Source organism: Helianthus annuus, chromosome 16 (genome assembly GCF_002127325.2).
Source record: "Helianthus annuus cultivar XRQ/B chromosome 16, HanXRQr2.0-SUNRISE, whole genome shotgun sequence".
Taxonomy (NCBI): domain Eukaryota; kingdom Viridiplantae; phylum Streptophyta; class Magnoliopsida; order Asterales; family Asteraceae; genus Helianthus; species Helianthus annuus.
Window position 1 is genome coordinate 133,345,895 of NC_035448.2, and position 14,746 is coordinate 133,360,640.

At 35.9% G+C, this 14,746-nt stretch overlaps 1 protein-coding gene across 1 annotated transcript; it reads left to right on the forward strand.

Moving 5' to 3' along the window:
• The first annotated feature begins 3,880 nt into the window (after nucleotides 1-3,880).
• Nucleotides 3,881-8,868, forward strand: LOC110918582 (tobamovirus multiplication protein 1). The gene is made up of 11 exons (XM_022162879.2): nucleotides 3,881-4,372; nucleotides 4,701-4,791; nucleotides 4,878-4,930; nucleotides 5,027-5,119; nucleotides 5,216-5,287; nucleotides 6,275-6,347; nucleotides 6,701-6,746; nucleotides 6,865-6,928; nucleotides 7,078-7,131; nucleotides 8,433-8,510; nucleotides 8,582-8,868. Exons 1-11 carry the CDS (start codon nucleotides 4,202-4,204, stop codon nucleotides 8,672-8,674), a joined length of 888 nt encoding a protein of 295 aa, XP_022018571.1. The 5' UTR covers nucleotides 3,881-4,201; the 3' UTR covers nucleotides 8,675-8,868.
• The last annotated feature ends 5,878 nt before the right edge of the window (nucleotides 8,869-14,746 follow it).

Here is a 14,746-nt window from a genome sequence, read left to right on the forward strand (position 1 = left end):
GTTCTTTCTCAAATGGCAAGATGGGTATGGACCGTCAGGAGGAATTTGCTTTGGTCACGGCTTGGGTGAATAAAATCTATGTCTTGTGTTGGCACAAATCAATCATGGTCGACTGATTTGTTTAACAAATTTTGTCAAGAAATGGGAGAAATTGATCGCAACGTACACTCGGTTATTTCGAAATAGAGGCTATTGAACCGACGTGTCAAAGTATTTGAGCAACTCTACATACACGCGGGGGAGGTATGGACGAGACCCTTCGCGTGTACCAAAGGACACAAGGTCATGACTTTAACCATACTGTGTCGTGGGAAATGCTACGAGCTAATCCACATCGTTGAGGATTAAATTTTTTATGTCATTTAGTGAAGTCATATTTTAATTGTTATATACTAGCTTTCAACCCCGTGTATTACACGGGTTAAATGACAAAAAAATGTAAATTATAAACTTGTATATAATCCTTATTAATGAAATGACTTATTTAGATAAAATAGTAAAACAAAAGAACAGTTATATTTTTGTTATTCAAAATAATTTTCTAAGTTTTCACTTCTCTTTTAAGATACTACAGTCCATTTTATTATGTCTTCAAAAGAAGTAACACTAAAAAATAAAAAAATAATGATCATAAAATTGTAAGTATTTTTAAAAATAATTATAAGTTATGAGCTTATGGTAAATGAATTGTAATTAAATTATAATAAATACTTTGATATAAATACTACTTTTAGATATATGGATCATGAGACAAGATACGAATATCATCATTATATAGAAAGTATTACATATTAAAAAAATCATACTAAAAATGAAGTATACGTTTAAAAAAGTAGGACTAAAGTTTTTTAAACTATAAATTTGAACGTCTACAACAACTTTTTTAGTTAGTAGTTGACATTTAAATATTCAAATTAAAATTTTTATAATATTATATAATGTCTTTATTTAGCATGATGATAATGTCTTTAGTTGCGTAATATGATTGAAATTAAGTTTAGTATTTAAAACTCAATGTTATTAGGAAGTTGGACCATTTTTTAAGATGAAAACATATTCATAGTAACATAAATTTAAAATTAGAAGAAAATATTGAACACGTGTATTACACGGCTTAAGTAAATATAATGTTATATACTTAATAGCAAAAAAAAAAAATATGTCTTTTAAAAACCATTTAGTGTTCGCTTTAAAGATAATTTGGTACTTTATTTAGATAACCCGCTTGTAATTTTAGTCTTCTAAGTTATATACTATAAGTACTTGTATATATGATTTGATACTTTATTAGTAATTATTGTTTATATCCAATTAATATATTTTATCTTAACAAATATATATGATTAGGGTAAAATGAAAATTTCGACATGTTGTGAGAACTTAGAGAATTTGGCCTTACAAAAGGTTTTTTGAATTTTTTTACAGGAGGTATGAATGAGCGGTTAGAGACTCATGATGTTAAACTTTTTGATTTTGGATTCAAATGGTTAAAACCACTAAAACATAGGGACTCAAAAAGTAATTTACTATTAATTAAATTTGAAATTATACATTTAATCTCTAAATATATTAAATAATATTAAACTTATTATATTATTTGATACATTTATATTTGTTATAGATAATTATTAATTAAATTTGAATTTATACGTTTATTTCTGACTACATTAATTAATATTATATTATATTTTTGTGTATAAAAATTAATATGTAATACTATTATTAAAAGGGATGAGACACCAGAGAATGACACGTGTACAAAAAGATTTTTGTTTATTAGTATAGGAAGATTTGTGTTTTTTTATTATGTAATTTTTTATTTAATTAATGACTTAATATTTTTATTTTATCGCTTTAAATAAATCAATCTAATAGATAAAATGAAAAAAAAAAAAAAATTGGAAGGGGGAAGGGGGAAGAAGGGGAACCATACCCATATTTAGGGAAGGTTGGTGAGGTAGGAAGGAAGAGTGATTTGACGCTCTGAAGGACTTCGAGCAAGAAGAGGGAATAGGAAACCGTATCCAGATCCTTAGTGGTTTGATATTTTCCAACAATATATTGGAAAGAAAAGGCTCAATGGAGACCTTGGTGTTTGAACATATTATAATGTCATGAAGTGTATCTGGTGTGGGTCATGGTTGAAACATAATTCGTCACGTAGGATTATGAATGGAAGGCTACACCACCCCCTCCTTTATTGATGGTGGTTGGCGTGGATTGAACCACGATTACAACGGCCCTCCCATTTGAAAATTTTGAGACAAATATATATATTAAAATAATAAAGGGGATAGTGATCTAGGTCATGACCACACGGTTAGGTATTGTTTTTGGATGATGGATTAGAGGTGGATGACACGACGCCTATGTGAAGGGTCACGGTAGTCATGAGAGTTATGACACACCCATTAGCCTTATAATAGTTTGAGTTGTATTAGCAACCATCACAGGCACACATGCTAGAAAACATGAGGATATTTGAGAGTTACATGATGTGAGTTAGAAAATATATCTAATGGTGTGACAAGTCAACTATAAAACGAGAAATCCACTAGAATATGTAGAATATATGAAGGTAAAAGTAAGTTTGATCTTACTATGTTTAGTAGATATATAACCAATCATCAAGGTAAACTATCATTAACTTTATCATGTGGATGTATTGATAAATATTGCATAATATCATTTAGATGACTTATCCAACCTGATGATGTTTTGAATTCCTTTGTTTAAATAAACACATTTTCAAAAGATTCTAGTAAATAATAAAGCCAGTGATAGCCGATAAACATTTGGTGCATTGGTAGCCACATGGCCTTCCAAAGCGGAGGTTATGGGTATGAGGCTCACCTGAAGCAAAATACTCTGATTTAAGCCAAGGGTTTTATATAGTGGACTTTTGGATGACAAATTTCTGGAATGGTAACAGGTTGAGTCACTAATGGTAAGTGACCTTTTTCCATTGAATTCATCCGGATGATCTGACTTTCTTGGTTGTCTTGGATGATCAGACTTTCTTGGTCACCTCAAGTATCGCTTAATGATTCCATTATTTCTTGTTGATGAGATAAGTTCGGTTTGTCATAAGGCGTGTTTGTACTCCTTTGGGGATCATTGTAGAGAGCTTTCGGGTTTCAAGTACCGACATGATTTGGTTAGGGATGTCTTCTTTGACATATTCAGGTGCGTTGGGATTTCTACAAAGAAAGAGGCATCGATGAATTTTCTTAACTGACCCATTGGAACGGATATCTACCCTTAGACCAGCCGGTATTTTGGTATTTGGATGTACATGAGGAAAACACGCTTGTGTGGATCTAACAGGAGTTTCCCCCCTCGTGGGCTTGGGGAGTAGTGCTTTTACGGTGGGTCAGACTGTTTTAAAAGTTGTTTCGGGCAAAGTGACCAAACACGAAAAAGCATGCCTTGACAACCAACACGTGTTTATCCCATTTGCATTTGACACTTTTGGCTTCCTTGCAAGAGGCTGTGGACATGCTTAGTCAAGTCCAAAGGGTCATGCATAGTAATGTCATGATCCCGAGATCTATGAATGTACCTTTTAAAAGACTTGATTTTACTTTTCAAAAAAGAATAGTAATACAATTTGTTGTCTGTTTACCTTCTATTTCGATATAATTTCTGAAAACATTTCAAGTTGATATAGTTTAAATAACATATTTCAATTTCGTATAAGAAAAAGAAGCAAAACATGTGATAATTGGAAAAGATAAGATGTAAACACACCATCTAGGCTTCTATCCCTAAGTATTGAGTAAATTATTATTGTATTTTAATTTAGTTTACATTCTTGGATAAGTATTGAGTAAATAATTATTGTATTTTAATTTAGTTTACAATTTACAATTTTGGATTTGAGATAATATAGAAATATAGAATACATGGGGATCTCATTGTCATGTCTTTTTCCTCCTAAAAATATTTTATTTGAATAATATAATAATAATGTGATTGACAGACATATCCGAAGAACATTGTGGAGAGTGTTTGCAAGAAATGCAGGTGAAGAACATCAACACTCTTCGTTAATCCTTATGCATTCCTACCACTAGTCTAGTACCCCCAATTTCATCCTAAACCCTGCGATTTTCGCCTATTTGTACGTCCTTTCAATCAATCAATCAATCGAACGATCGATCGATCGAAAAACTGCTGTTGGTGAATCGCAAAGTTTGAAATGACGCGAATGCTACTGAGCATCCCGTCGCCATCGTCGATGAAGATATTCGATCTGTGGTCATCTTCGATGAAGAGCTGGTGGGAGGAAATCAACGAATCCAGGAATTGGCAGGACGGAATCTTCTTCACTCTATGTGGTTTTTACGCTCTCGTTTCCGTCATAGCTCTTGTATGTCCTCTCTCTCTCTCTATATATATATATGTTATGATCTGTGAGGTTTTTGTTTATAGATTTTAGTTTTTTTTTTTAATTTTAAATTGTTGAATCGTATAGGCTAATCTGAGGTGGATGAAGGCTGATTTTAGTCATTTAGGGTTTCGTTTTTGAATTTGATGTGAAACGCCTCAATTTCATTTAGGAATTGTAATCTAGAAACCCTAATTTGTTAATAATATGAAATATGTAACGTAATGTTGCATTTGAAGGTTTGATTCGTGTTTGGATGAACTGATAGATTAGTAATGATTGTTTTGGAATTGTTTTTTTGTTATTACAGATTCAGTTGATTAGGATTGAAATCAGAGTGCCTGAATATGGCTGGACAACTCAAAAGGTTTTCCACCTTATGAATTTCATTGTAAATGGAGGTATGATCGAAAGAGTTTATCAAACTATTATCTTTACAGGTTATCAACTTTGTTGTGTGATATGTATGTCACTGTTATTTCTGCAGTGCGTGCGGTTGTTTTTGGATTTCATATGCAAGTGTTCCATTTGCATCCCAAGGTGAGCATCCTGAAAGTGGATCGACAAAAAGGTGTTTCGAAGCGCAAATCTGAAATCCCGAACAATAACGTGTTATTCATAAATTTTTGTTGTTAGGTTTTCATTTGGGCGCTTCTAGAAGTTCCGGGGTTACTTTTCTTTTCAACGTATACTCTCCTTGTCCTATTTTGGGCTGAGATATATCATCAGGCAAGTGATAATGTGAAGCTTATATCATATTTTTTTTTATAATCTTGTATAATGCAATTTCTTGATATGATTTTGCTATTTTGTTATTGTAAGCAGGCTAGAAGTTTGCCGACAGATAAGCTCAGGACTACTTATGTGTGTGTTAATGTGGGAGTTTATATCATTCAGGTTAGTTACATGTACATTGTACACATTCATGTTCATGTGAGGGTGGCATTTTTGAGTTTTTGACCTAGTTAAGCATTTACTTATCAGTCAGTCGATTTGGTTATGTTTTACTTTAAAGGGTCAAACAGGTAAAAGGAAATGAAAAACATATGTTTTCAAAGCATATAGCCTCCTAAATAACTTTATTCAAAACATTTGATCATTGAAATAATATGATTTTGATATCCTATTATTATTATACATATCAAATGACAACACCACTTTGCTACAGTGGTGTTGTCATTTAGTGGTTTTTTTCCTTTTTTTTAAACCATACGCTTTAATAAAGTTATTTTTTCTTCTTTTTTTACGACCACCTTGCGTGTTAGTACTATATAGATACTGCCGCAACGCGTGTGGTAAATTCCTAAAGTTATCTTAAAGTCCTAAACTTCAATACAGTTACTTTTTTATCTCTTTTGACAAATACACCGCGTGTCAGTATTGTAGTGTTATACTGGTACTATCGCAACGCATAAGGTACATACTGCGTTTTAATATTGTACTGATACCGCCGCAATGCGCGAGGTACATACCGCGTTTTAATACTGTACTGATACCGCCGCAATGCGCGAGGTACATACCGCGTTTTAATACTGTACTGATACCGCCGCAACGCGCGAGGTACATACTGCGTTTTAATACTGTACTGATACCGTCGCAACACGCATGGTAAAATACTAAAGTTATCTTAAAGTCCCTAAACTTCAATAAAGTTACTTCAATATCTCTTTTGACAACTACACTGCGTGTCAGTAGTACCGGCGCTACGTGCGGGGTACAATACTAGTTTTTGATAATATTCATTCTATTATTTTACAAACCAACCGAATCTGACCCGACCGGAATTATTTTGACCTCTTAACGAACCTGCCCATTTTGCCACCTCTAGAAAAGACCATTTGAGGTATCATTTTGGTTTATATCTAACATACTTGTTTATATCAGGCTGGTATCTGGATATACCTCCGGGTAGACGACAACAGCACAGTTCAATTTGTTGGAAAAATATTTATTGCCGGTTAGTTTAGTTCTTGTTATTGTTTAATATCACAAGCACGGTTAAATTTGTGATAACTAAAAGCTCAACTGTTTTTATTACATTTGTTTGATATATGTGTGGGCGCTCGGGGGCAAAAGTGAAAGTGCACTAATTTAATGGTATTTTACTAATTTTGTGAAAATAACTTTAAAAGAGGGGGATGGTTAATCATGAATCATGTGTTGGTGTTGACATCTTACCCTTCTCAGACCCTACCTTAGCTTTGCTATTGGTGGGATTTGACCCAACCAATCGCTTTTCCAAAACGCTCATCCAAACACCCACTTAATCTCATTATGTGGTTTGTAACTCATTCATACTGTATTCTGCAGTTGTATCGTTCATGGCAGCATTGGGATTCTTGATTTATGGAGGAAGGTGAATCTCGTAAATCTTATAGGCTCATACTAACATGTATTATTAATATATCTATTTAGATTTGCTTTTTTCTTCTTGTTAACCTTATGGATTGTTTTTTTATATTCAACGACTTCAGACTGTTTTTCATGCTGAGACGTTTTCCTATTGAATCTAAAGGGAGAAGGAAGAAACTTCATGAGGTTGGTGCTTTCTTATACCAGTTTCTTCTTTTTTATAGCATAATAATATTGTATTTAATTACATAAACAGTTGAATTTTTTTTTAAGTACAAATGTACAATTAATTATTTAAGATTTTAACTTGAGTATGAACTGTGCTAATTTTGCAGGTTGGATCTGTGACAGCAATATGTTTTACCTGTTTCGTTGTAAGATGCTTTGTGGTAAGTTTCTATTGACCTTTCTCACCTGTAACTTCACAAGTTAGTGTTGGAAAAATGGGCGGGTCAGGTGACAGGTGATAACGGGTACACTTTTGATGTTGGTTAAGACAGGTTGGGTCGGATGATCCGAAACACTTCACGAGAAAAAATATATGATTTTTTTATTTGTAGTTATAGTTAGCGTGTCAAATATGATAATAAGAGTAAAGTACACGGATGTCCCTGTGGTTTACCAAAATTTTGGATTTGGTCCCTAGCTTTCCAAAAGTACACAGATGGTCCCTGTGGTTTGCACCTTAGTCACAGAATTCGCCTAAAATAGCACGAATTTCGAATTGGTACGTTTCGTACCATACGGAATTCGTATACGACCCAGTTCGTTATCAATTCGCGAATTTAGGGTTTGATTCGTCGTTCCAATTCGTGTTTCAGAGCTTCAACTGGTGCTGCAATATTGGCTGGAAACGATGAAGAAGGAGAATAGTGGCTGCCGCGTTTCAGCTTTAGGTTAAATAAGTTTAGAAACTTTTAACATTTAACCCCTCTATGTTTTACTACTTTAAATTTAGTCCTTAAAACTCTAAACTTTTACATATAAAGTGTAAAACTAGTTTGTTTATTTTAACGTTTAACCCCCTCTATATTCACTAGTTTACATTTGGTCTTCAAACTATAAGTTTATACACAGAAAATATAAACTTAACATTATAAATGGTACACCGTACCGGAATAGCGTATCGGATCGTACCGAAATGAACCTACCCCCTCCGTACCGAATTCGTGCCATCTAGCGAATTGCGAACCCGAACCGCATACTCGAACCGGAGCGAACCGCGAATTAGGTGACTATGGTTTGCACTTTGTAACACATCTAGTCTCTAACTTGGACATGCTAAAACCTTTTGATTTGTTGGCTGGGACTAGATGCGTTACAAAGTGCAAACCACAGGGACCATCCGTGTACTTTTGGAAAGTTAAACTTCTAAAATTTTGTGTACTTTCAACCTGCTTGACCTTTTCCTTTTAAGTTTTTTATTTTTATTTTTTATTTATTTTTAGAGTAAATTACGCAGATTATCCTTTATTTATATAGCCACTTGCACCTTTTGTCCTCTGTCTTAAATAAGTACACAAAATGTCCATTATGACTAAATTTTGTGCGCTCTTTGTCTTTTAAACTAACAACTAACTGGAGTTGACTTTTCAGTTAACTTTATAATTTACTTATAAAGGGTCGAAATTTCCACCTTAATACGTTATTGATCGATAAGCGTTATTAAACTTGATTTTGGTAACTGCAGGACGTTTTATCAGCTTTTGATGCAGAGATGTCATTAGATGTTCTTGATCATCCTGTTCTTAACTTGATCTTCTACATGGTAAGACACTATAAATTACATGTTTTCCATTTAACTATTTGATTTTGACCTTTTTTTTCTTCGGTCAATAGCTAACGGAGATCCTCCCTTCGGCTCTGGTGCTGTTCATTCTAAGGAAGCTGCCACCCAAGAGAGTTTCGGCGCAGTATCACCCGATTCGTTAGGCATCATATTCTTTGTATAATACATACATGGGCATTGAAACATAAGTTATTTGGATTTGGAGATTGCAGAATCAGAAACCTAAGTTTGTTGTAATATTTTTGTGGGGAAGAACAAAAGAATGTTAATGTTTTGCACTTCATTGGTTGATTTTTTCATGGATACCTAATAATTTGGGGACATTTTTATGTGTTCATTTTGTTTAGTTAGCAATTTGCTTTCATTGAACAAGATAAAATCATTAAAACTGAAATATGTTTTTTTTTTAATTTTTTTTTATTTTTTATAAATATTTCTACAAGCTGCTGGTAATCGACCTGTCTTTCAAGCCTACGAATAGCAACCTCCTTGTATTTCAAATATGACTGCTCGTTGTTTAGGCGTGCTCTGTCGGAAGAATTGATACAATGTTAGCCGATTTGTGAAATTGGAGTTCTCGAAATTTAAATACTTGGCATCCGCATCAGCCTAGCTTTGAGCGAAATCCTAAAACATAGGTGAGAATTGACGTGATAAGCCGATTGGATTCCCCAATCGTTGAAGGCAACCCGCTATGTCAAGGGGCTCGTGGGTATTCACATAAATGTATATTATTTTGTGTTGCCTGTCTAGCTACTGGGCCTTGTGGGCACATACATAAAAGTGTACGCTAATCATACACCTGGATCGTATTTTATATTCTAAACTAGGTTATTCACCCCGTGTGTTACACGGGTTAAGTAAAAAAGAAAATACCAATAAAAAACGTATTAATAATATATTAATATCACGTGTTATTTTCTATATTAATTTAGAAGGGTAGAGATATAAAAGGAAGTTTATTTGGCTAGGAAGGCTAGGAAGTAATCTTAACCATCTATTTAGTTAATCAATAGCTAAGATTAAATGATGGAAATTGAAGGGAAGAAAAGAGGCGCGTGAGTTTGTTTAGGGGCATTCTAGTCAATTCAAGCCAATAGTTTCTCTCTCCTTCAATTCCCCCCATTTTTTAAACATTAATAACTCTTTCATACGACATTATTTTTTTTATAAAAATTGCACAAAAAAAAAAAACGAGCGTTTTTTTATCTTTAAAACGAGTATACTATTGCTATATTTTCAATTTTTTTTAAACCCAGTTGCGTAAAACGCAATAGAAAAACTCACAGTTACGTAAAACGCAATGAAAAAAAAACCTAAAAAATGACATTTTTCTAAAACGCAATGCACCAAAAACACAAAGAAATGTCTTATTTGTAAAACGCAATAGCCAGAAAACACAAAGAAATGTCTTATTTCTAAAACGCAATAGCCTAAAAACTCAAAAGAAAGGAAAAATTACACTTTTTATCCTTTATGTTTGTATCAAATTGCAATGGATAGCCTTTAACTTCAATAATTACAGTCAAAATCCTTTTTTTGTAAAATCCATTACACCTTACGTTCTTTACCACTAACTTGGATAAAATTTTCAGTTAAATCCCATCACATAAGGGTAGTTTAGTCTTTCTACCAATTTAATTAAATTAAAATTTAGAATAAAACTTAATATTTACCATCACCCCTCTCTCTTTCTATCTATCTCAGCTTTCTCTCTCTTTCTCTCTTCAACCAAACCCCACCACCACACCACTGAAAACCACCACTACCACTTGAATAAACTTTATCCAGTTAATGATAATAATAAATATAAATGAACACATGAACGAGCCTAACCAGATGAATAAGCAACAAAAATGACTCCAAATTGCTCTGAAACTGCCAGAGGATGAGACGGAAGACTGTCCACATTGAAAGATCTTTTCATCAATTTCGCATAGGGTTTATCCCCATTTCATATTCTAAACAATCCCCCTTCAAGAACAAATGACCCATGAAATCGCAACAATTTCGATCAAATAATGCCATCATTCAGAGGTTTAATCTTTGTTAGTTGATGGGTCTGAGTTTTCTTCAATCAAATCAACCCAAATTGATCATGAAGTAACATCACATGTCCATTAGAACAAATTGCTCGTGACACCCAACTGTGACAACCACCACCACCACCAAATCCGCCACCACCACCACCACCACCACCACCAAGATCGCCGCCACCCCATCACCTTCACCCCCTCCATCTCTTGACCCGTGACCTAACCACCACCACCACCAGTGTAACACCCCGTGTTTTCGAATGTCAAAGTCAAAGTCAAAGTCCAAGTCAACTTTGACTTTCTTTGACTGTAGATAGTCGATTTTATGTTTTAGTTGTATTATGTGGAGTAAGTGTTGTAATCAGCAAGAATCGAGGTAATCGAATGTGTTTTAATGCGAACCGATCCACGACTGTGAATGATAGGAAGTAACAATGCGATAAAGGTGACTAATCAGTAATCAAACCGATTTAACAATCAATCGAACTCGAGACTCGAATTATGCGAATTGTGGTGTTGTTATACGTGTGTGTGTGCCTTATGTGTTACTTGTGCATGTTTACTTTATGTTTGGTGTGGTATTCAAGCAATCAATCGAAAATCGAATCGAAACTCGAAAGGCAATCGAACTCAATCGAAACCGACATCGAAACGTGACTTATAGAAGATTGTATGTTAGATATAGTGGTTGGGATTAAAAGTAATTTGACTAGGAACTCTATCGTATTCGTATCATCGTCCATCGAAATCGAAACGTCGAAAATCATCGCAAAATACTCAAAGTGTGTGGCGGATCGAACAGGAAGCATCCTGATCGAACAGGCCCGCCGATCGGCTAGCATCTTGCCAGCCGATCGAGCAGCCCACTCGATCGGAGCTCCTGGCCGATCGGCTGCCACTTTCCTCTTTTGGAAGCCTATAAATAGGGCTGTCCTTGTCTTCATTTCCACTTTTGGAAAGTTCCGACTGGCCAGCTCTTGTTCTTCATCTTTTCTCAGATTTCTCTCAATCCCGGTAAGTTTCCACTCTAAATCTTGTACGTTTTTGATCATTACTTGATTCTACACCTTTCTATCTTTCAAAACTTGGATTCTAACCGTGAAATCACCAAGATCTAAGTGTTCTTGGGTGATGTCATCATGGTGTTCTTGAAGAACATCAAACTTTGGCATCATTCAACCATGAATAGCTTAGATCTAACCGATTTCCACATAAACAAGTTAAGATCTATCATAGATCTAAACATTTTCACGATGTGAAGGATTGAAAGAAGGATTTCCAACTTTCTTTCAACTCTTTTACACTCAATGCCTTCAAACCGATAGAAACGGAGCTTGAACCGGCTAACTAATCATTCAAACGGTTAAAAGGTTCAAGATTCAGGTCTATAAACAAGGTTCACCGATTTCGGGTTAAACTCCAAACCGACATTCCGAACCGTTCACCGACCGGACTTGGGTGATTCCTGTTCGAGCTAAAGAAACAAATAGGAACAGAGGTTATCATAGTTCAACACGTTGTCAAGATACCTTGAAAGAATAACAAATAAACAAACAGCCAAGTGTTAGACGAAAGGCCGACCAGGTCAGAAATCCTGGCCGAACGGCTAGGCTATTCGAACAGCCCAGCCGATCGGACATGCCAGCCGATCGACCGGGCCAGCCGATCGGCTAGCACATGGTCCCACACCTTTAAAAATTTCATGAAGTATAGTATTGAGGAAGAGATGCTCGATCGAACTGTGTTTGGTGAACATTACTCTTCGGATCATGAGATACTACTCTTCAACACTTAATCGTTTTCACAACTCGTTCGTAGTAGGGAATGCCAGCCGATGGAACAGACTGTTCGATCGAGTGACATTCAGTTGAGGACTAATTCTGAAGATTCCAGCCGATCGAGTGAGCTAGCCGATCGAGTGAGCTAGCCGATCGAACGAACCGTTCGATCGATCGACTTGAAAGGTAGGAACACCTCAGTGTTCTCAAATGCTGCAACGAAAACTTCAAAAGTTCAAATCCTCAAACACAAACACACCAGAGGAAGAAACAATCCACTTGAATGGTCCAGCCGATCGAGCCTACCGGCCGACCGAACAGGACTGTCCAATCGAATATACCAGCCGATCGAACAGGCCGTCCGATCGAACTTGTCGTTCGATCGACCAGCCTATTCGATCCATTCACACTTGTTACTTTCCACGTTACTCATTGTTGTGCTATCAAACTATTCAGGCTAACCCTACTCTCAGGGCTCCCTTCAATCCATAATCAATCACTGTGAGTATACTCGAACCCTTTTTGCTTTAGCACTTTTGGGTGTTACATACATTACTTATCAAAATCACAATCGAACACACTATTCAAACTATTTGAACGCTAACCGATTGCATGTATTACGTGATTGAATGTATGCTTGTTATTATGTTTACACGTGGAAAGCTGTCTACCTGCCTTAGCAACGTAGTACTATAGTTTGGACTCAGCACCCGTTCACACGGGGGTTGTTAAGGACAATTTACTTGCATGATTTACGGTGGTGATCATGTATTGCGAACTGTCTCGGACAGTCAACCCGCAGTCATTGGTATTGATAGGTCCATGTCGATAATTTACATGCATCATTGCCCTCTGTGCACATGCTGGTTATGCGTAAACTATTCGAACTCTATATGCTATTATCAAACTTGTATGCTCACCTTTACATTATATGTATTGACTTTATTTTAACGTATGTGACAGGTGTTTAGGATGCTTACTTGCTTTCCCTGCTGTGAAATCGAGGCTAGGGAGTCTAGAAATAATAAACATTTGTCTGTAATAATTAAATCTGAGTTGTCGGAACGGAATTACTTGTCTTGTTGCTTCTATGATAACTTGTTATTTATTTGGGATACGGTATGGGACGTGTCATTTAAACTAAATTTATATTATAGTTGTTGTGGAAACTTCTGGACAATCTGTTTCGCTCAGTGCCGCGCCCCGATGATTCCGCCATCGGTTGGGGTGTGACAGATTGGTATCAGAGCCATAACTATAGGGAATTAGGTTGGACACGACCTTGTCAGGGTCGCTGTCTTAGAGACCTAGACTATAGTTAGGAACCATTAGACCAAGTTTATGTGCTTACTCTGCAATCCTCCACTATCACTGCACTCGAATTTTCAAATAAGGTCGGTAGATTTAGTTAGGAATAGGTGTGAAAGCCGCAAACTCCTGACCAAACTGCCTGACTTATCTTATTCAGTTATTCATGCTCATCTCATTATTTCCACCAACAAACAAAGGAGGTTATGCCAAATCAGGAGTGAAATCCATATTTTAACGAATAATCTCCTTTATTTTATTAAAAACAAGGAAGAAATTGCTAAGCCAAAGGGTGAAACCTTGACCTTGGTAGTTTGTTCTGGGTTTTATTTATCTCACCAAGGCCTCGATGGACTCCAACGACCTGAACTCACAAGTATGACCTAGGAAGCGCGTGCGGAATGCCCGAGAATCGAGGCAGAAACACGACCTACAGAGTCGAAAGTGACGACAAGTCTACTGCGAATAGTCGAATCGCCTTGGGTAGTCAATGTCTAGTAGCCGCAGACCATCTATCTCTCGATTTTATGTGTTTCAATTCTGAGAACCGCAACCGCGTACTCTGACGACTTGTTGATTTTATATGTTTATGTGTGCTTTCTTGTTTTACGCTTATGTTTTGGGATATTATTCGATTTTGCTATCGACACACACGACTCGCAATTGCTGTTCTATCTCAATTCGACATCCAATTATCGCAACTCTAAGACGATATCATACTATACTGTGCTGTACGACTAAGTTAGGCTATACTATACGATGCTATATTCGAACGACACACGAACTTTGAAGGATAGGTTTCTGTTTTCTGACTACCTTAGTGATTAAATGCCTAGGTAATTTACGTATGTCTGTGTTTTGTGCTTCTGTGCTTCGGTGATTCTAGGTGCTTCTGTGCTTATGTGTATCTGTGGTTATGTGCTTATGTGTTTATGTGATACGTATTTCGACGTGATTCTAAGCTTTAGATAGTAGTAGACGTGTGAGGTGAGATTCGATTTCGTTGTGTTGAGACTCGTGACGATGTCTAATGCAGACCATGTCGTCGTCTGGATCCCGACCCCGAGCCCCACTTACCCGGCAGGAAAAGAGG

Coding starts and splice junctions, on each gene's coding strand:
- LOC110918582 (XM_022162879.2), top strand. CDS start 4,202: ATGACGCGAATGCTACTGAGCATCCCGTCGCCATCGTCGATGAAGATA. Junction 5,288..6,274: donor TGGGAGTTTATATCATTCAG/GTTAGTTACATG, acceptor TGTTTATATCAG/GCTGGTATCTGGATATACCT. Junction 6,747..6,864: donor TTCTTGATTTATGGAGGAAG/GTGAATCTCGTA, acceptor CAACGACTTCAG/ACTGTTTTTCATGCTGAGAC.